We start from the raw sequence: 21,948 nt of genomic DNA on the forward strand, positions 1-21,948 counted from the left end.
GGTTGATGAGAAAATAAACATGATTGATGAAAAAAAGTAATTACAAAATATAAAAATATTTTCAATATTTTTAAAATATATTTTATTAGACCAATAAAAAAAATCCATGCAAGACTTTTGTTATTAAGTTAACGACAAGAGTCTCTAAAATATTTAGTTTTAAAAAGTAAAGTGACTAAATCGGAAAACGTAATTGTTGGGTAACCAAAATAGAATGAATTGAATAGTTGGGTATCTATTCCTGTACTTTACCCTTATATATTTCAGCATTAAAATTTTAAAATTACATAAGCTATTAAGAATTTTTTATACATTAATATATTTTATCATTATTAAAAGATCACATTGACGTCTTGACTTGAATAAAATAATGGTAAAAACTCTTATTAAATACTCATCTGACACAGGTTTAAACTGTATGACCCGTCCATTCCCTCAACATTATATCAAAAAAAATTACACGTATTTTATCATTATTTTATGTTTAAAATTATATCAATTTTACATGTTAGCTCACAAATATTAGATATTTATTCATTACTAGTAAAATGCATTCTCTTCTTATGTCACTTCTTTCCTGCTCTCACACTCCTTACAATGAGTTTTCCATTAGCTTCAATGCTACATAAAACATTATAAAAATTGTAATAATTTGCAAAAGTAAGTAATATCTTATGTAATTAAATATTATAAGATTTATATTAATTTGTATGATTAAATAATGTTAAGTGCAATTAAAAAAATATTGTAATAATTTATATAATTGGATAAATTTTTTGTGTAATTAGTGATAAAAAAACATTATGAAATTTATAATAATTTGTGTAATTGAATTTGTTGCGTGTGTAATTACACAAAATATTACAACAATTAAACACTTACATAAAATATTATAAAAATTATAATAATTTATGAAATTAAGAAATACTTTGTGTAATTAGAGTTCATGGAAAACTTACTCTTTAACTCCTAAGTTTATTTCATTTTTTTCTCTTGTTATAGAATAAAATAGAGAGCCGATTTGAAAACTGAAGCCATCAAATTTTGACAATGCTTGCCATGATTTAAAAGGTTATTTTGGGCATAATTGTATTATATTTAGAATAAATTGATTTTAAATATAATGTTTTTAAGTTCATTAAGATATTTAGTTATAATATTATGAGTGGTTTAGACTTTTAATTAATTTTTAAATATATATATTTTGGGTTTGTGTTATTTCATATATTCAAGTTTAATATTCATCAGCTGTTTTATACTTGTATTATTTTTAAGGATGAAATCATTAAACTTGGATAGAATCTACTTTTAAATAGATTCAACTTAACCAAACTATTTAATTTATTAGAATTTTATTGAGATATATAAATATAATATTTAAACACACATTTATATTTATATTGTATTTCTATTATTTTTTGCGTGTAGGTTGTCAAAACCATTTTTTTGAAATTGACTTTTTATTTTTAAAAACGAAAATGAAAATGGGAGTCGCCACCAATCCTTTTTATGAGATGTGATTGGATTACCTCATAATTTGATCATTTTAATAAAATGTTTGATTTATTAAAACAACGATTTTTGGTTTACGAAGTTCAAAAAAATGAGTTCGAAAGTCGGTTACGCACAAGGAAGAGTTAGCACCCTCGTAACGCCCAAAATTAGTACCTAATTGATTGATTCGTGTCTTAGTGTCAAAAGTTGAAAACTTGAAAATAATTTAAAAATACGATCCCTCTTTGCATTAATGTTAATTTTGCTTACAAATTGCTTGAATTAAACGTTAAAGGCCCTCTCGTCTCGAGATAACAAAATGTCACATCTCGTAAGTTAGGACACGGCATTTTGAACCTTTGAGAATAAGTTTGCCTCTATTTTTTATTTGAAATCTTATGTACTTTAATTTTTGAAAGGATATTCGGTTATTCGAGTTCAATGAGAAAATCGAAACCTCGTAAGTTAGGGTACGATTTTCTCAAATCTTTCAAATATGAAACATTGCCTATTTTTTGAAAATTTTCTTTTTTTATGAATTTGGGTGAAAATTAATGTAATATTTAAAATGATATACAATATACGATAAAATATTATAATGACAATGATATAATTACAAAGATGAATACAATATTAGTAAATAACTCTCGATAGATAAGCAAAGCAATAAAACGGAAATGCATGATATAAAAATAAACAAACATAACATAAAAATGTTTAAAAAATGAATGGAACAATGAAACCATATATATAAAAAGAGGAAACAAATGATGAACGAAAGGATAAATAAGTAAATATTAGTAGTAAGAAAATACACGAATCAACAAGTATTTATAAAGAAAATATTAACCTTACAAACTTTAATATGTATACAAAGCGTATAGAATAATAAATAAATAAGTAAGTAAAATAGATATACATAATGTTAAGTTTAGATTTTTTTAAAATGTGAAAAATAATAAAATAGAAAAGACAAGATAAAAATATAAAAATAATAATAATAAAATGTGTAAATAAAGGAATAAATAATCATATAAATTCTAAATACAAGAAGAGTAAAGAACTAAATAAATAAATGAATGTAAAAATAAATATATAAAATAAAACAGAACAATATGCATATAAAAAATAAAAACTTGAAATTAAGTGAATAAAAGATTAAATTGAAATTGAAATAAAATTTAGAGTTTAAATTATAATAAAATAGATGAATAAACATAAAAAGGGACTAGATTGAGAACTTAAATGGAATTTAAAGGCATAAATCAGAATAAAATAAAATAGAGGACCATATTGAAAAGCGCGAATAACATGGAGGGACCAAATGGGGACATATTCCCCGCCCTCCGAAACGTACCGTTCCAAGAGGACCAAATCAAAACTAAAATAAAATTCTAGGGTATAAATTAAAAATAAGAAAAAACTGGATTAAAAAATTAAAAAATGCGGAAGGACCCACAAAACAAATAGACCATCTGGTCAAAAACGCGCAGACCTTAACTGGAACGAGTCGAGTCGATCCTTTTCACACCAAAACGACGCCGTTTAGTGCCAATGGGCACTAAGCCAAAACAACACCGTTTTGTATCACTATTTAAATTAAATTTTTCAGATTTTTTTTCATTTTAACATTCTTCTAAAAAAAAAACAAAAGAAATCTCTCAACTCTCTCTTGTTCTCCAGAATCTGGCCAAAGGGGGGTGGATTCCACGATGGCCACTGTCGTCGACGATAGGCTCCGCCCGTCTCTGGTGGCCGGAAAGCACCATAAGACCCCCATTTTGAACGTTTTGGCTACTGGAGCCTGGATCTGGAGATGGTTTTCATCACAACTCTGCCAAAAATGGTAAAATCTGAAAGAAACCCTTCGACTTCTCTCTTGTCACACCGAAAAAAAGCCGTCCATCATCGAGGACGACGTCCTCTCCCTCACTCGCGGCGATGGAAATCGAAACAAGTCGGTAAGTTTTAATTTTTATTATATCTTATGCCCTTCTTTTTTTTAAATGATAAAAATAAAAATAGATAACAGGTAAAATGAAGCAAATCACCTTTTGCAATTTCTTTTTTTGATTTCTTTAATGCTTTTTAGCCGAATACAAAAAGTTTGCTACTGTTTTTACTGTATATTTGCTTCGTTTCTGCTTTCCCCTTTTTTGCTTGTTTGCAGGCATTGACGAAGGCGCAGAAGGAATTTTTTTCCATTTCGGTGCAAGCTTGCAGAAGGACCTCGGGATAAGGCGCCTCGAGACAAGGAGTGGGCAACGTGGCCGAGGAGAAACAACGCGGGGGAAGCCTCTAAGGTTTTGTTTTACTGAAAATGTTTAATCACTTTGGGCCATTGGGCTTGTATTTGGGTTAGGGTTAATTTTGGGCTTCATTTATTTTTTTGGGCTTGTAACAAAAACTTGGATTTTAAAAAATTTTATTTTCTGGCAAGCCAGGCAAATTGGGCCTATTACATAGGTTATCATTTAATACATTAATAATTCATTGATTTTGACATCTTCAGATATTTATATTATGGTTAATTTTAAAATAATGACGACGTACTTTAACTATTATTACTTATGACACGCCCGTAATGTTGGTAAAATTTTTTATGTAACAAAATTATTAAAAAAATTGATATAAAAATAAAATATAATTTTAGTTAAAATGGTAAGATTAAAGTAGTGAAAATTATAATATTTTGGGCTCAAATTTCATAACTTCCATAATGTATATACGTTGTTTTTTTATTTATATAAAAAATAAATAAACACCCATAAAATAATATTTATTACTTTATTAAAAAAATACTAATTTTAAATCTAAATTAAGATCTAATTAATAAGTGTCACCTACTCAATATGGATTATACTCACCAAGTCTAATAATTAGTCATGGATTAAAAATTTTGGCCTATGCGACAAATATCATCGTCCCATCTCAACATGAAAAAGGAAAACATAAATCTTTAATATATCTATAATTATTTGTAAATTTAAATATTATGTGTTATGTCATACTTTGTGTAACATTTTTTGGGCCCTTTTACCAAGTTGATCCTCCAAAGTACAAAAAAAAAATAATAATAAATGGTGAAACAACTTAATAAATCGAGACCTATGAGACTCGAGGCCATATCTAACGGAGATGAAAATTTTATTATTCCGATCAAACCTCACCCTAAAAACTTCATTGTTTTTAATTATGAGATCATATGCGTCTAAAGAAAAAAGGGCATGATTGGGGTTAGGTGAAGTGCGGTCCTGAGCTTATTCGTCCGTAATGGAGCTTCCACTAGTGCCACTTTCCGAGAAAAGAAAATGTTGTTTTAAAGTTCTAAAAAGTTCTCAACTACTTCAATTTTCAATGTCAAACCAAAGCATACAAATCCAACATTATGAAATCTCTCCATTTCTTCTTCCTTCTGTTCTTCTTCACCTTAAGTTGTTTTAGCCAAATTGAGTCCTCAACCGTTAATGATGTGCTCATGCACTGCAATGGATCTATCAGAGTGTGCAATGAAGCAAACGAGATGCTAATGGAGTCAGAAATAAGCCGCAGGTTTCTAGAACAGAAAAGGTATATATCTCCCGGCGCACTTAAAAGAGATCAACCAGTCTGCCGCGGTGGTGCTGGGGGTGAAGCTTATAGTAAAAGTGGCGGCTGCCTCCCAGAACCATCCAACCCTTACAACCGAGGATGCTCCAAGTACTATCGTTGTAGGTCTGATTCATGATCCGAAGCCGGTCACACCCATTACAACCAAAAATATGAAATTTTCTTGTTCAACTAATATTCATTTACATTCCAAGTATACCATGTTTTTACAGTATTCTTTAATCGTTATAATTGTTAATTAACTCGTTAATCAATTATCATCCTTCTTAAATTATTCAATGTTATCTATATCTTTGTCTTTGCTAATATAAGCTTAACAAAGCAAACTAACTGTTAGAGCATTATCTCGATGAGGGTGGCTCACACGACAGTACCGAGAATTTAAGGGTTCACGACCATATCGAGAGTTATAATGGGGTGGTTTACACAATAATATTGAGAGCCACAATGGTTTACACAGCAAAATCGTGCCCAAAGCCATAATGAGAACCTAAAGGTATCACCTTGCATCCATTCTCTCAACGAAGCATAAGTTTGAATCTCCAACTTTTTAATTTACATGATTTTATCTATTTAGATTTTATTGAGGGAAACTAATTTTTTCGAAAAAAATATCTTCAAAGCGTCGTCTGTTAAGTAGTTAGAATTGCCCTCAACAATCAAAAGTATTGTCCTCTTTTAGGATTTTGTTTTCCAATTTCATGAAAAACCATATGAATTCACAGAGTGAGCTCCTTAATAGAATAGATATATATCCGTAATCTCATGAAAAAAATAAAATATTAATAATGGAGAATACACACAAAAATTCAAACCACCAACCAAAACATAACATAACTAATCTTTTCCTTGAGTTAATTATTGAAGTGATACCATATAGTAATATGCGGGTGTGAGATAAGCACAAGTTAAAAGTTATAAAATGCTTATCTTTTAAATATATATACATACCAACACTCCCATACTAACTTGTTGGTCAATATTTAAAGAAGTGAAAAACAGCCAGCACGCACTGAAATTGTAAGACTTTTAAAATGATTCAGTTCCTCTCAATCTTTCACTTCCGGTTTTTTTGTCACTGTTATACACCTTGTCTTACGGGTGGCCTACATATTGCCGTCTCAAAGAATTTTAATGGTCAATATCTGTTACTATTATGTTACCATGATCTTCCATTTACTATTACATTTTTTGTGATCTTTCAATTATATATATATTCGATATTTATGTTAAACACACATCCAAACATATATGACAATATATAAACTTTTAAATCTATGAAAAACTCTTTTAACTAAAAAGAGAAAATAGATGTTCCAACATACCACCGAGCTCTTAGCTAAGTCTAATGCAAAAGAATACAAAGTTTTAGATAGGGAGTTGTTCATTTTTAGTTCCAATGATAAATTTCTGGACTATGATAGAGAATAAGAAGACTATTAAACATGACTACTGGGAATATTCATGAAATATAATAATCATATATATCGTTCACATATGTAGAATAACATTTCCTGAAAATCAATCATACTCAGAATTGTAGCATAGTAAATATCCCAATGAACCAAAATTGTGGATCTACTTGTACGAAAGCTTCCATACCTCGCGTACATTAGAGGAACCATCGGCAACTTCAGTAACAAGAGTTGCAGCCATAACACCTGTAGGATCAAAAAGAATCACTTAATCAGCATCTAGCAGTCCATATCTTATACAAGGACAGCCTCGGGAAAATTAATGAAATGCAACACTTCATGCGTATCCTCCATGAAAATATGTTACACTGAAACTGAACAGACTTTTTGGAAAATAGACATGCATATGAGTAAATAGCCTTCCAAAAATTTTTGGGGATATAGGGTCTATGACTGCGTTAAAGGGCTTAAAGGTTACAAGGAATAAAACTTGGAACTGATGAAGTTTTGACAGGGAAAAGTTTGCTTAAATCGACTAGCTAAAAAAAGAATATGATTGTTCGAGAAGTTATCCCAGCCGATTAGTCTCCTGGTTTACCGAGTGTTAAGAATCTCTCCAAGACTCCACCAAGAACACGAAGAACAATACAGCATATAATATGATTAAGGCTACAAGATAATTAACTTAAAAGTTTTTCAATTTGTTTTGGTGATGTTCCTTCACTGTAAAGGGAAACTCCAGATATTCCTACAATGAAGAACTAAGAACAAAAGGAGAAACTAATGAATCACTCAACCATGAGTTCTCAAAGAACTACAGGAAAATAAGTCCATTACAGTAAAGTACAAAATTACCAAACTATTCCTTGAAACAATGACACTCAAAAGATTCATTCTGATGAATCACAATGCAGACTTGAGAACAATTTCCCTTGAGCTAAAATGGCTTCTTTGATACCCTAGAATCTATATCTCTTTAATCATACATTTCATAGGAGGAAAGCTCTTTGCAAAACATTCTAACCACCTATAAAGCAATTATCTAAAAACTAGGCCAGAGGTCAAACCAGTGAGGCCTCCAATTTCTGGGTCAACCAGTTGATGATATTAAAAAAATAATTAAATAATAAATAAGTAATTTTAATACTAAATAAGTATTAAAAATAAAAAAATATTTAATAATGATATTTATTTTTACTAAATGGTACAGATTTTAACATAATACACTCAAGGGGTTAAATGTCCAGATCTCACCACATAGAATAATTTTTTTCCATTTAAAAAAAAAACTTTAAAATAAGTTTAAAACAGATTTCCCCTTTTTTGTTTTGTTTTTTCCAGCTTTCAGTAGTGCTTTTATGGTTCAAGCAGTTCTTAGCCAGTTCAAAAGATTCCAGACTGGATGGACCACCTGTTCCCATTTAACTGGCTAGTCCAGTCAGGCTTTTACAACAGTGTTGTGAACTGCATAAGGAGAAAGGAAAACCTCATGAATATCTACTGAGTCCTAACTCACATTTGCATTTTTTTAATTTACTCTATCGGAAGAGAATATATTCTAGTTCCACTGACATAATCACGTCTATAAAGGATCAGGTTACCTTCTTTCTCAAGCATGGAAAGAAATTGTCGTGTTCCCCCTCCTACACCAAAATAATGCTTCTTTCCAGCCAAGTATACAACTCCATTTGGCTGGTTCATGCACTGTAAATTGACAATGCTTAGAAGTGAGGAATCTATGAATTTACAACTAACAGAAGAGGCTGAATTACTCAATAAAGAAACACCTTCTTTATAAGTCCATAGAGATTCCTTTGCGCTGAGATTGAGTAAATTGTCTCAGCCATTAAAATAACATCGTAAGCAGAAGCTTGGCCATGTTCTGAGCTAGAAGTCAAGTTTATTTCACTTTCACGTGCATGAGGAAGTAACTGATGAATCGCACCCCAGTCACCAGCAAAGAAGCGCACTTCTGATACAGTTTCAGGTTTAGCCTTCTCCAAGAGATTTGCATTTACATTTGGGATAGTGAGACACCGTAGGACCTCAGCATTGAAGTCCTGAAAATGCACCTCAGCTGCACTCTGAAAGGGAAAAAAATGATAATGACATTTTAACAAATCCTCTCAGTCACAACATGGTGTAATCAAGCATGAATGAGTTTACCTCGAGACATGCAAATATCCCAGGAAGTCCGTGACCACATCCAAGCTGAAAACAATTAAAAGAAACTCAGCAAGCAGTTGCAAGAAAAGACAAGCCAAGATATTAGTGACATCTATCTAAATATATGTTTACAGATTCAATAGTTTAAGGCATTATTTTTACAAGTCAAATCTGTTGGAGGGATAATAGCAATTTCTTCACTGGTAAAATTACTCTGGCTGATAAGAACCAAACGAGAAACCTAAGCAAAATACCAGTTATATTAGAAATAACAGTCTGCCAATAATGTACTACAAAAATTAATAGGACATTCTAGTAATACATAAGCACAACCATTGAGAGCCCAGAATGATGGTCCTTAATCTTATCTTATGATTGATTTATGCAAAAAGTTTCCATATAAAAAGAAATTTTTCACTGAACATCGATGTGGGTGTCAACTAGCAGCCTTAGTAATACATGTTGACCAATCGAGCAAATTAGTGTGTCAACAAGGGTTGAATCTCAGAGCCCACCTCTAACACTCGTTTTCCCTCAAATGATAGACATCCATTTTGAATCTCAGAGCGCAGAGCTTTAACAAGGTCTAATGAACCTTCCCATAGCTTAAGTCCCCCTACACTCAAAAAACAAGAAAAACACACACACACACACATTACCAAGTTTTCATCATTTGGAAGAAACCTAAAAATGCATTCATCATGAGCAGGAAACTCAAATGCGAAAACTAAAAATGAAATCTAATACAAGGTGAAAGGAAGAAAGATCATTGCACACCTTCATATATTCCAGGGACTAAATCCGAGTTAGGCAACCCAAGAACCTCTTTAGTACTCACCCTTCCCTAAAGGATGGCAAAATTATAGTTTAGCATAAATAATATCAATCATACAAGAGAGCTTTGATCAATTTTATGGAATCTTGATTATTCCTAAAAGCTACCACAAAACAAGTTCATTCAATAAACAGAAGTTAAAAGGTTCACCTTGAGTAAAGTAAGGCCATCCAAGTTGACAGGCTCCACAGTGTATTTCACAGAAGAAGAAACCTACTTCAAATTCAAAACCAACCAATAATATAAAATAAAAGCGTTTACTCAAAAATCGAAGACAAAAAAAGCTTAGAATTTGGTACCTCTGAGGAGAGGACTTCGACAGGGGGAGGAGGAGGTGGCAGCTGCGGCTCCGAGGACTCCAAGAACCCTAAACCCAAGTTGGGTTTATCGTTAGATGATGAAAACAGTTGAGAACTTGTGTTGGTTGCCATTTGTTACCCGCTAGTGACTACAGAAGTTGCAGACCAACGAGGGCCGAACTCCGTAGACGAAACCTTCTTTACTCTATTTAGTGCGCTGGTTACTATGGCACAGTTCCTCAATATTGGACTATAGCCCATCACACTGCAATCTATGCTATTTCAATACTTTGATTATGATGGTAAGTTGTACGAATTATAGAACAGATTTTTGTATTTTTCAAATATATATTTATAATTGATGATTTACATCTCTAACAAATATATTTACAATTCATGTACTAAATAAATAAGATAAATAAGGTAAAAGTGTTATATTATATTTTTTTCTTTTACTTTAAAAATGTATAAATTAGTCTATGTATATTATATCAAAATGCAAATTAATTTTTTCTATTAAAAATTTCATCTATTTTTACTGTAAAAACTAGCATTACTAATGGAATCACCAAACAGTTATATGTGGCGTGTTATGTATATCTCATTCCGATATATAAAGACTGCATTTTAATAATAAAAATTGATGACATATTTAACAAAAAGATCAGTATACTCTTTAATCTAATGTACATGGACTAATTTGTCCATTTTTTTAATAAATGGGGTAAAATGCAATTTGACTCTTAGTACAAGGGTCTTTATTGTACATTTACAAAAATAAATTTTTTATATAATGCCTAAGACTACTTTAGTTCAATCGATTTGACTAATTTTTCCGTTTCAATTGATTAAATTATTAAAATATTATATATATTAAAATATATATTAAACGAATTGATTGAATTAATTTTTTTTTAACTTAGTTCAAGTTCAATTGATTTGTTCCATTTATAATCAATTAATCTAACCCTTTATTTTAAATTGATACTCCTAACTTGTTCTCCATTCGACTAATCAATTTGATACTGCTCTAAAGATTATGGTTATTTGTTTGAGAAAAAGGCCACTTAATCTCATCATTTTAAACTTTTACATTCTGATTGTAACTATCACATGGGATGGAGGTACCTGTAATTTAACCAAATTCTCCATCCTTTCCCCTTCATTGTTGGCAGCTTCTAGTCCTAGTTACATTTATATAGACAAAAAAATAATTAAATATAAATCACAACTAATTAAAAATATAATAATTCAAATAGTACTATCAATAAAATTAATTGACATTTAATTTAATAGAAATAAAATTAATTACTAGTTTGATAATTAATTTAAATTTTTTATTATAAATATAATTACGATTTAAATAGTTATTTTTAAAAATTACCAATGACATGGATTTAGTTCGCTATTTATAAATTTGAAGCTGATGCTTTTATATATTATTATAGATTATATATAATTTATATAAATTGTAATATATTAATAATTTGCTTTCATATCCCTATTATTTATGTCCTTTTATGTTTAATATTTTTTAAGGGTTTATTTGTTTGATGTAAAAAAATTTACGAAAAATGATTTTTGAAAAATATATTTATTTTTAAAAAAATTGGTATTTTTCACTATTTGGTAGTTTTTTTAAATCATTTTTCAAAAGATGTTTTCAATGAAATAAATATAATTTTAATGGAATTTTTTGTTTCATAATTAATCTCATATCTAAAACTTTGATATTATAAAACTTGATAATATAAAAAAAAATGGGGAAAGAAAAGCAAATGATATGAAAGATCAAATTATATAAAAATGATAATATTTGATACATTAGTAGTTTATATTTTTTTATTCCACAAGTAATCTTAAAAATTTATCACATGTCTTTTTCTTTTTTAATATTTTATTATACCCTATAAGACACTTGCGAATTCTTTTACCTTATTTATGAAGTTTAAAACTTCAATGGTACTATTAATCCCTCGATTTGTAGCGTACAAGTCTGCTGCCCTAGCACGATTGTGTCTGCCGCCACTGGCACGAGTCCTTAAGTTTTTTGTCCCAGTTTTTGTTTTTTTAGTTCTAACTAAGAGCTTTTTTATCGCTTTTATTTCTGCAAGTGGAGTCTATCGTCTGTGTTTCTGGCCATCAAACATGCGTCCATGGAGACTAAATTAGCATAGTTATCATTAAATGAGGAAGAGGAGGAAATACTGCAGATCTAAGTAGATCCAAGCACAGTAAGAAGAGTGAGAAAATTTCAGCTTGTGGGATGTTTTTTAACTGCCAGTATAATCTACTTCCCAGCCATGAAAAGTACTATGGCCAATCTGTGGCATCCTGTTCGTGGGGTTCAAATTCGAGATCTGGGAAAAAAAAGTATATCTTTCAATTTTTTCACGGTATGAATATGGAGAGGGTTTGAAAAGGTTCTTCTTGGACTTTCAATAATCACTTATTAATACTTTATAAATTGAAAAGGGAGGAAGACCCATTAAGAGTACCTTTAATTTTTTCCCCTTTTTGGGTCCAAATTCATGACGTCCCAATAAGACTCTTTTCTGAAAGTTTAGCAATGCAATTAGGGAATTTTGTTGGAACTTTCTTGGAGTATAATGGTTCAAATCTTGGGAAGGAAAATCGCAATTACATTAGAGTGAGGGTACAGATTGACATTAGGAGGCCTCTAAAAAGAAGGAAGAAGGTTATGTGGCGTGGGGATGCTTGTATGTTAAATTTCAGTATGAACGTTTATCGTTTTTTTGTTTCTATTGTGACCGACTGGGGCATAGTGACTCATTTTGTGAGGAAAAAATGATGTTAGGGGTAGATACTGCTGAATTGGGTTGGAATTTATCATTGCGAGCACAATCCCGAAGAGCCTTATCTATGAATAGTATATGGCTTCAAGATGAAGGGGAAAGGAAATGAGAAGGAATTTGGGGGGACAATCGATATTTGGAGCTCAGATTTTGGGATGGGATACTAAAGGCAGATGTGGGAAACTTATTGATCCAATTTTGGGATTCAATATTAAAGGAGGAATGCCATATTTAGATCACAGGCAGGAGAATTCTTGGGCTGATCAGATGCAAATAGCCATGGAACATGATTTAAAAGATGGAATCTTAGTAGGAGAGGAGGGGAAAAAACAAACAAGGGGGGAAACGAGAGATCCAAGGGGAAAAAAGAGAGTGGCAATGCAATGACAAGGAGTAAGCGAATGGTGAAATTTAATCTTTTATCATCGGCGGCTGCTAAAAGGCAAGCCGACCGAACGCAATGAAAATCTTAAACTAGAATGTTCGTAGTTTGGGAGACCACGAATGATTAGAAGACTTCGGCATTCGCTGAAGATATATAATCCTCAAATAGTCTTCTTTATGGAGACAAAGCTTAGTAAACGACAAATGGAGCGGGTTCGTAGAAGCTGTGATTTTGTTAATGGTATTGAAGTTGACTCAGATGGTATACGAAGAGGATTGTGTTTAGTCTGACGGTTAGATGTAAATATAACTCTCCGTACTTTTTTCAAGAGGCATATTTATGTGATAGTTACGGGCAAGGAAGACGGGAATAATTAGAGATTTACGGGATTTTATGGATCCCGTTATGTGCCAGATAGGGCAGACCCATGGGCTGTTCTAAAAAGGCTAGCTATTGAAGTAGATATTCATTGGTTCGTTTGTGGAGATTGCAACGAGATTATGTATGGTTTTGAGAAAAAAATGAGGATTTCCTAGAGATGAAAAACGGATAGAACTATTTCAAAGAACACTGGAGGAATGTCAACTGCATGACGTGGGTTTTTGTGGGAATTAGTTCACTTGGGAGAAAGGTAATTTACCGGAGACGAATATTCAAGAATGATTAGATAGAGGGGTTGCCAACACAGAATGGATTGATATGTTCTCGGAGGTAAAAGTCCAACATTTAGTGCACTCTTTTTCTGATCATTGTCCCCTTCTTATTAATACAAGAATGAATGAAGAACGCTTGAGGAACAATGGCTTCAAATTCAAAGCCTGGTGGTCTTTCGAGGAATCTTTTATTAATAAAGTCAAACGTTTGTGAGAAGAGTCTTCAGGGGAAGTGTTATAGAAGCTAGGAAATTTAATAAAAGGTTTGAAACAGTGGGTGGGGAAAATTCATATGAATAGGAGAAAGAAAAAATAGATCCTTACAGAGAAATTAGCACAATTATCTGAAGCTGAGAGAAATGATGTGAATTTAGCTGAGCTGATTGATACGAAGATTAATTTAAACTTGGAGATTGACAAAGATGAATGTTATTGGGAACAGAGGGCTCGTTTTAATTGGCTGAAATTCAGCGATAAAAATACAGCATTTTTTCATAGTCATGCATCACAGCGGCGAAAGATGAATTTTATTCATAGATTACAAAATGAAGATGGACGAGAAATGATGGTACTACAAAAAATAGAGGGCATTGCTAGATCTTATTTTCAAAGTTTATTTTTGGCAGAAAGTAGGGGAAATTACGACTATTTGTTATCCAGGATTGAACATTGTATGGTCAATGAAGATAATCAAAAGCTTACAACAACATATACCAAAAAGGAGATCGCAGCAACAATATTCAACTGGGGCCCACGAAGGCACTGGGGGAGGATGGTTTTCCAGCTCTTTTTTATCAGGAATGCTGGCATATTGTTGGAGAATATGTCACCTCTTTTAGCTTATAAATTCTTAATGGGGATATGGAGGTTAGTGCTGTGAACTCTACTAATATTGTACTTATTCCTAAAGTCACCAGCCCCTCAGACATGACACAATTTCGACCAAGCAGTTTATGTAATGTGCTCTATAAAATTTTGGCCAAGGTCATAGCTAATCGTTTACGGGGAGTTATTGAAAAATGTATTGATGACACGCGAAGTGCTTTTGTGCCAGGACGATTAATATCAGATAACGTGCTGTTGGCATATGAAGTATTGCATAAGTTAAATACAAAGAGATCGGGAAAGAAAGGGTATATGGCCATTAAGCTAGACATAAGCAAGGCATACGATAGAGTTGAATGGATTTTTATAAAGGAAATTATGCTACGGATAGAGTTTGATACGAATTAGGTCGATGCTATTATGAAATGTGTATCAAGGGTCTCTTATCTAGTAGTTATAAATGGGCATATTGGGGATAAATTTTTCCCAACCAGAAGCCTTAGACAAGGTGATCCGCTAGCCCATTTTTATTTCTCTTATGTGGGGAAGGCCTATCGAGTCTACTAAGACTAGCAATGAATAGCGGGCTCTTCAAGTGCGTTAGGGTTAGTAGAAGCGGGCCACAGGTATCACATCTTTTGTTTGCTGATGATTGTATTTTATTTGGGGAGGCAACAAGTAAGGATGCAACTTTATTCAAGGACATTCTACGGGAGTATAAATTTTGTTCGGGTCAATGTGTTAATTTTAAAAAATCAACAATTTTTTCAATAAGAATACCTCAAAAAAAGACAGGTGATTGGTTAGTAATTTACTGGGTGTCCACAGTTCAAACGAACCAGAGCGTTACCTTGGGTTGCCGAGCATGGTCCGTAGGAGGAAAAAGGAATCTTTTCAAAATTTGAAGGACCAATTTCGAAAACGTATTGATAATTGGAGCAATCTATTTTTATCTCAAGGGGGAAAGGAAGTACTTGTGAAGGCCATTCTACATGCGATACCTATTTACACGATGACTTATTTTTTATTGCCTAAGACCCTATGTGATGAGTTTGAAAGTATTGTTGCACGATTCTGGTGGCAGAAGGGCCATGGAAAAAAGGGTATTCATTGGTGTACTTGGAAAAGCCTTTGTGATTTAAAAGAAAACGGTGGTTTAGGTTTTAAAATTTTTGGTCAATTTAATATTGCGTTGCTAGCAAAACAGGGCTGGCGCATTATTCAGTATCAAAATTCTTTATTAGCACGAGTTTTAAATGCTAAATATTTTCCAAACTCAAATTTTCAAAATGTAGAGTTGGGCAATTTACCTTCCCTTACCTGGAAGAGTATTTGGACAGCAAGGGGACTTCTCTAAAAAGGGCTGAGCTAAAGAGTGGGCAGAGGAGATAAAATCTCTATATGGGAAGATAGCTGGATTCCGGGGATTGACACAATTGATGAATATAGCAGTCATAACAATGAGGATTCACAGTTAGTTTCAGAGCTTATTGATAGCGCAAATAGGAAGTGGAGAACAAATTTGATTAATCGTACCTTCTGAGAGGTAGTTGCTAAAAAAATTTTGCAGATCCCTCTCACAGAGACCGATCATGAGGACACGCAAGTTTGGAAAGGAGAGTTATATGGTGAGTTCTCGGTACGCAGTGCCTATAAACTATTACATAATGCTAGCTCGGATCCTAGGCATTATTTATTACAGACCGAAATGAAAGAATTTTACAAGGAGCTATGGGGCCTACAGCTACCCCCTAAAATTGCAATCACTATTTGGAAAATCTCTTGGGATTTTATTCCGAATTTTGCTAATCTCCGGTACAGAAGAGTAATTTCTAATGATAGATGCCCCCGAGGTTGTTCTTGGTTAGAAGACAGCCTCTATATCTTCCGTGACTTCCCTGTAACAATAGAGGTCTTGGGAATAGTACACTTATATTGGGTGGTTAATAATATGAACCAAAGTATATGGGAGTGGCTAACCTAGGTTTTCAAGAGAGGTAACGACATCCAATGTAGACTTTTTTGTTATGCTTTATGGCTCATATGGTTCTCTAGAAATCAGTTCGTACATGAAAGGAAAAACACAACAAGTAGCGAGTTAGTGCAAAACATACAGAGGTCTCTGGCTAAATATAAAGTGGTAAGAGAAATGAAGAGACCTGTAAATATGAATAGACACTTAAGAGCCCAAGAAGACATACCGAGAACGACGGTCTATTGCGATGCAGCGTTCGATAGTAGCAGTTCTACATCTGCAACGGGTCTGGTGGTTCAGGATCTGACGGGGAGCCTCATGGCCTTAAAGTCCACCATCCACAACAGTATCTCCTCCCCATTTGCAGCAGAAGCATATGCATGTTTAGGGTATAAAATTAGGGATCTCACTAGGTTTACAATCGGTAAAAATCATGGGAGACTCTAAAACAGTTATTAAGAAATGCCAAACGACTTCACCTGATAAATCAGCGATTGGAGCCATTATCAACGACATCCAAAACAAAAAACGGTGTTTTCAAGAGATTATTTTTCAGCATATTTACAGATCAGGGAACATACAAGCACATAGAATAGCAAAAACTGCTCTTGCTAGAAGGGAGTCTACTTACCTGATAGGAGAAGAACTGAATCGACATGACTTTGCTTCAGATAGGTACTGGTCAAGGAACCCAGACTGAAGAGTTTTTTAAGGGAAACCGATTATCAATAGAGAGTAGCAAGTATAGCTTATCTTTTTGGAATCTGCTAGTGACAAGAACGGATTGGACTTTGGAAATGATAGCTAAGGAGCATTAATGGTATCCAGCCGTTTCGCATTAACTGGGGTAGTTTTTTTTAGGTTTTCCTTTTTTCATTTTAATTTTATTTTATTACCTTTCTGATTATCCATTAAGTTGCGTTTTATTGCTGGTTGCATTATCAGATCAGCTAGTGAGGTCGATTTTTTGTTTTCTTTAGTTTTATTGCTGTAATGGGCTTGGGTCTAAGGATCTCTTGGATCTCAAGTTCTTTTTCTTCTTTCCTTTCAATAAAATACCCGGTCATTTTAATATAAAAAAAAAAATTTATTGATACTGTACCAAATATTATTCCTATATAAAATTTTATTATACCCCATTTCATGAAAATGGCATGAAAAGAATTCATGTCATGAAAATCAACTTATGGCAAGAAAAATGAGAAAAAAAAAGGTTATCTAATTTTGTAAAATCTAACTTACACAAGAAAGCTTTTGTAAAATATTTTATGAAGAAACAAGGAAAATTTAGACTGACTTATAAAAAAGATTACATTAATCAAATAGGATAAATATTTTTGATAGCAATCAAAGCGACCCCTAATGTGTCATTTATGGCATCCACATGCAACAACCATTATAAGTCCCTTTCAAGTGTCGGCAGGAATTACCACGTCATCGGCCAAACTTCACCTTAAAAGCACCTTGTCAATGCCATTTTCCCTTTTCGGTCAAAAGTTGAGTGTGGACTAATGCTTATTTCACCATTTATTTGATTATAATGTGGAATCAAACGCCTCCCACCTATCAGCTCCCACATATTCAAACCATATGAAAAATCTTAAAATGATTTAGCATACTGGTATCTGACAAGAACATTGTTCAATAGTCAGTTCATGTATTCTGTTTGCCCAATTGGAAAAATTCATCTGATGATGAAGGATTCAGAGTTTTCTTTCCTTCAATTTTGTTAATAAAGAAAAACTGAAACCCCAAAAGCAAAAAAGCAAAAAAAATTAAAAGACCAAATTTCAAGATCATGGAGACATTCAATGCTTCCCCCATCACTACAAAATTATACTCTTAAAATACACAAGTACAATCATTGAGATAGAATGAGATGAAAGGGTATATCTATATCTATATTCACTTCAGCTAATGGAAAAAAAGAAAATTTACTTAATTATTTATGCAACCATTTTTTTTTAAAAAAAATTAGGCTTTCTTCTGTCCTAAAAAAAACCATTACGAATGAATTTCTAGTGTAGTAAATTCAACTGCCATTACCATTACCATAAGTAGAAAATGTATACTTATAATCATCCCCATCGGCAAATCCAATACTAGGATCCTTCCCTTCTCTTATCATAACCCTAAGACTCTCTATTCTATCAAGAATTCCCTTAACTGCTAAATCAAATGCATCCTCAAGAGTCTCCGATCGAGATCTCGAACTTGTGTAAACCACTCTCGGAATGAGCTTTATAACCTCCTCCCTCAACCTCAATATTCTGTCTTCTGGCATCCGAAGCAATGTTTCATTGAGGTTGATTTTCCACTCACTTAAATCCTTTACTGGTAGATACACCGAGTATGCAGTATAATTCTTTGGTAAATGCCATATGTATTGAGCATATGCTGTACCTGGATGGAAAAACACCGGAATGCACCCTGCTAAAATAGAGTCGAAAATCGATCTCCTTGTGTAAGAATCCCCTGGGGGCTGCAAGCAAAAGATTGAGCTCTGAAACACCTTCATCACATTAACCGGGTTATCACAGTTTGTAGCACCATAATTACAATCCAGCAACTTGCACTGGCTCTTTGAAGCTAAGCATTGATCGATAATCTTGCCCCGGATCGAATTCTGATATTCAGGCCTAGGGGCACCAGCAAAGGAGAAAAGATACTGCCGGTTTTGCCTTCTCATTCGATCCTGCCACTGGAAAATCTCACTGTCCTTTGAAGGATGGAAACATGTTGGATATGGAATTGCATAATCATTGTTCCAGGAGCTCGATTCAATCGACAACATCGACATGTTCTTGGATTCAGGCAAGAACCGAAGCTTGCTGCCCCAATCGGTTTCGTTATCGCTTTGTCTTCGGAAATCCCAAGCAATCCTCCCAGCAACTAAGAAATGATCCCTACCCCACATTCTTTTCCATTCAGGCTTCTCTGATAGCCACTTTACAAGGCCAAGAGATGCAGAATCTCTCACAGTAGTGTTGAAACCCCATAGATACAAGCTCATATCAAGACCAGCATAAAAGGGTACGTAAATAGCCGATGCAATCGACGAGTCATTGGTTAAACATTCATACCTTTTCATCTTATTGTGAAAGATGACTTCCAACAAGAACTGATTCGTTAAAAACCAGCTATTGTTCATCAAGACATCTTCAGGGTTCTCAATTTCAGGACCAAAACCCAAGTTGTCCAAGTATGGACACATGTTTTTATCAGTTCCCCTAGTGAGCAACCGACAATTGTTAACCAAATCCTCATTAAATCTACTGGGAAGATCATGAACAAATATATATCTACCCACACAAGAATCGATCTCAGTTCCCACTTTCAAATCTCCCTTTTCATCAGTTTTGGGCAATGGAGAGACGCTAGCATTGGTAATTTCAGTGAAACCATGAGGTAAAGAACTTTGGGTATTGATTACATTTCCATGATTATCATCCAAAACAGTGACGAGGGCAGATTTTTTAGCAGTTAAACCAGAGTAATCAAAGGAAAATAGCTCAATACAGAAAACGAAAAAGACAAGTAAGACAAACCAGGGCTGATGGTTGCAGCATTTTGAAGTGATGGGGTTTTCCATCTTCAGTAAAGAGGCTTTACTTTCTTTCCTCTGAAACTGCTTGGAAACTAGAGCTGGAAACAGGGAGGAAATTGGGGAATGCTTTGAGAAGTCCAGTAAAAAGAAAAGAAAAGAAAGCAAGTGAGAAGCAGTGGATTGTTTAGTGAAGAGCTTGTTTCCTTGATCTGGGGCTTGAGGGAGGGGAGAGAGGCTTGATTTATGGTGAAACTGAAAGGGAACCCATTGACATTAAATGCTTGCATTGGTCGTTGGACAAAGGGAGCTTCGACGTCTGGATTCGTGCCCAAAAGTATGGACTGGTGGTGCGACCGCCCGGTCCGTTACTTTGTCGGGTGGGTCACCACTCTTTTGTTTTCTCTCACCGTATCTTCAAAGGGAATTGCAATGATAATGAATTAGACGGGTTAAACCCTTGAATGATTTTTCCAATCCATTTATATTTAGTTAAAATATGACTATAGTCCCTGCCCTTTTTAAAAATTAGTAATTTAGTCCTTATACTTGTATTTCCAGGAATTTAGTCTTTGTACTTTTTATATTTCAAAATTTATGTTGAATTGTTAATACTGTTAATTTTTTTGTTAAATTCAGGTTAATTATAATATTTTTTTTAATTACATGACTAGCAAGTGAGTAGTTTTTTTTTATTTCAAAATATTACAACAACCAATTTAACCAAAAAAATACTAACAGTGTTAATAGTTAGATCTGAATTTTGAAATATGAAAAGTAAATGCACTAAATTCCTTGAAATACAAGTACAAGGACTAAATTTCTAATTTTTAAAAACTATAAGGACTATATCACATTTAACCTTTATATTTTGATTAGAGATTTTCTTTTCAACCTGGTTCTAAAGGTGAGGTGGCTCACATTGTAAAAGATGTTAAGAGGTTGTATTAGAGTACAGGTTATATGTATGTCTTCTCTTTTGATTTTCGAAGAGGTGGCATTTATAGGTCAATAAAGACTTGAGGTGAGTCCCATTTGCAACGACCTGATTTTCGTCGTTGTTGGACAAGTTAGTTTTGAGACTGAATTTGTTAAATTAATTTGTTTGAAAAGTTAAACTAAAAAGTCCACAAGTCGAATATGAGATTGAAAAGTGGGAGAGATAAAATAAGAAAAGGGCTTAGTTTATTTTATTTTTCTTATTTTCCAAAGACATTGAATAATTTTTATTTCTTCTTCATTTTCAGCTCAAAATTCACAAGGTAAACATGTTCTTTTTGTTGAATTTTTATGGATTCATATTAATCCAAGCTTAATTCAGTTAACCCAAGTGTTAATTTTTCCTATTATTAAATTATATTCAAGCTACCATTGTTGAGTGTTAGTGAATTTGGAACTTGAAATCATGATATACTCAGTGGTATAAGCTTAGATTATGTTAAGACCATGTTAGAACATAATGGGAAGTGGTGAATTAAGTTCGAATTCTAAGTTATGCTATAAAGTTAATTATAGGACATTAGGGTCCAAATTGAATAAAATGAAAGTTGTTGAAAATTATGTTGTAGATTGAAAGGTTGAGGTCCTTAGTGAAAAATATGAAGTCCGATTTAGATTTGATCGAGTAGATCGTGAGATATGAACATTTCGAATATTAGGGTTTTGAGGGAATAAATTGAACAAGTGCATTCCATGTTTAATTTTTATGTTTTAATGTGTAATGGGTGAAACTAAAGAATTTCTTTAATTGAATTTATTGAACGTAGCTAAAGGTGATGCCAAGAAGTCGAGGGATAAAGGAAAAGTGAAAGTCATTAATGAATAGTTATTCTTGTTTGTGTGTTCATAAATTGACTTCAATTTATGCTTAAATAGGTAGTTTAATGTATTCGAATAATATTGATGTCAAACCCGCTCAAAACAAAACTACAA

At 32.9% G+C, this 21,948-nt stretch overlaps 4 protein-coding genes across 9 annotated transcripts; 2 read left to right on the forward strand and 2 right to left on the reverse strand.

Moving 5' to 3' along the window:
- The first annotated feature begins 3,108 nt into the window (after positions 1 to 3,108).
- On the forward strand, positions 3,109 to 3,991 carry LOC107915103 (uncharacterized). The gene is made up of 2 exons (XM_016844239.2): positions 3,109 to 3,455; positions 3,665 to 3,991. Exons 1-2 carry the CDS (start codon positions 3,311 to 3,313, stop codon positions 3,820 to 3,822), a joined length of 303 nt encoding a protein of 100 aa, XP_016699728.1. The 5' UTR covers positions 3,109 to 3,310; the 3' UTR covers positions 3,823 to 3,991.
- A 788-nt stretch (positions 3,992 to 4,779) lies between these two features.
- Positions 4,780 to 5,357, forward strand: LOC121208476 (protein RALF-like 32). Its single transcript, XM_041079183.1, has one exon. The coding sequence runs from the start codon at positions 4,883 to 4,885 to the stop codon at positions 5,219 to 5,221; it is 339 nt and encodes a 112-aa protein (XP_040935117.1). The 5' UTR covers positions 4,780 to 4,882; the 3' UTR covers positions 5,222 to 5,357.
- Positions 5,358 to 6,415: 1,058 nt separating this feature from the next.
- LOC107915101 (histidine protein methyltransferase 1 homolog) lies at positions 6,416 to 16,067 on the reverse strand. Of its 5 annotated transcripts, XM_041079180.1 has the most exons (12): positions 16,034 to 16,067; positions 15,808 to 15,910; positions 11,753 to 11,953; positions 10,947 to 11,002; positions 9,819 to 10,083; positions 9,670 to 9,732; positions 9,462 to 9,528; positions 9,200 to 9,300; positions 8,685 to 8,729; positions 8,306 to 8,602; positions 8,120 to 8,222; positions 6,416 to 6,764 (listed from the first exon to the last, which is right to left on the reverse strand). In XM_041079180.1, exons 5-12 carry the CDS (start codon positions 9,948 to 9,950, stop codon positions 6,682 to 6,684), a joined length of 891 nt encoding a protein of 296 aa, XP_040935114.1. In that variant the 5' UTR covers positions 9,951 to 10,083; positions 10,947 to 11,002; positions 11,753 to 11,953; positions 15,808 to 15,910; positions 16,034 to 16,067; the 3' UTR covers positions 6,416 to 6,681. The 5 variants fall into 5 exon arrangements, with proteins under 5 accessions (XP_040935114.1, XP_040935116.1, XP_040935115.1 ...); XM_041079182.1 differs by lacking the exon at positions 11,753 to 11,953; XM_041079181.1 differs by lacking the exon at positions 11,753 to 11,953 and having other exon boundaries at positions 9,819 to 10,090.
- Positions 16,008 to 20,477, reverse strand: LOC107915100 (probable xyloglucan galactosyltransferase GT14). Of its 2 annotated transcripts, XM_041079179.1 has the most exons (4): positions 17,104 to 20,477; positions 16,699 to 16,951; positions 16,478 to 16,548; positions 16,008 to 16,395 (listed from the first exon to the last, which is right to left on the reverse strand). In XM_041079179.1, exon 1 carries the CDS (start codon positions 20,062 to 20,064, stop codon positions 18,505 to 18,507), a length of 1,560 nt encoding a protein of 519 aa, XP_040935113.1. In that variant the 5' UTR covers positions 20,065 to 20,477; the 3' UTR covers positions 16,008 to 16,395; positions 16,478 to 16,548; positions 16,699 to 16,951; positions 17,104 to 18,504. The 2 variants fall into 2 exon arrangements, with proteins under 2 accessions (XP_040935113.1, XP_040935112.1); XM_041079178.1 differs by having other exon boundaries at positions 16,699 to 20,477.
- Positions 20,478 to 21,948: the final 1,471 nt, after the last annotated feature.

The sequence above is a fragment of the Gossypium hirsutum genome, chromosome A10 (genome assembly GCF_007990345.1).
Source record: "Gossypium hirsutum isolate 1008001.06 chromosome A10, Gossypium_hirsutum_v2.1, whole genome shotgun sequence".
Classification (NCBI taxonomy): domain Eukaryota; kingdom Viridiplantae; phylum Streptophyta; class Magnoliopsida; order Malvales; family Malvaceae; genus Gossypium; species Gossypium hirsutum.

Bases quoted from the DNA above. Each gene is read 5' to 3' on its own strand.
- LOC107915103 (XM_016844239.2), top strand. From the start codon at position 3,311: ATGGTTTTCATCACAACTCTGCCAAAAATGGTAAAATCTGAAAGAAAC. The intron at 3,456-3,664 runs GTAAGTTTTAAT...GCTTGTTTGCAG, and splicing joins ATGGAAATCGAAACAAGTCG to GCATTGACGAAGGCGCAGAA.
- LOC121208476 (XM_041079183.1), top strand. From the start codon at position 4,883: ATGAAATCTCTCCATTTCTTCTTCCTTCTGTTCTTCTTCACCTTAAGT.
- LOC107915101 (XM_041079182.1), bottom strand. From the start codon at position 9,950: ATGGCAACCAACACAAGTTCTCAACTGTTTTCATCATCTAACGATAAA. The intron at 8,730-9,199 runs GTGGGCTCTGAG...AATTGTTTTCAG, and splicing joins AGGGAAAACGAGTGTTAGAG to CTTGGATGTGGTCACGGACT. The intron at 6,765-8,119 runs GTAACCTGATCC...TTGATCCTACAG, and splicing joins TTCCATGCTTGAGAAAGAAG to GTGTTATGGCTGCAACTCTT.
- LOC107915100 (XM_041079179.1), bottom strand. From the start codon at position 20,064: ATGGAAAACCCCATCACTTCAAAATGCTGCAACCATCAGCCCTGGTTT.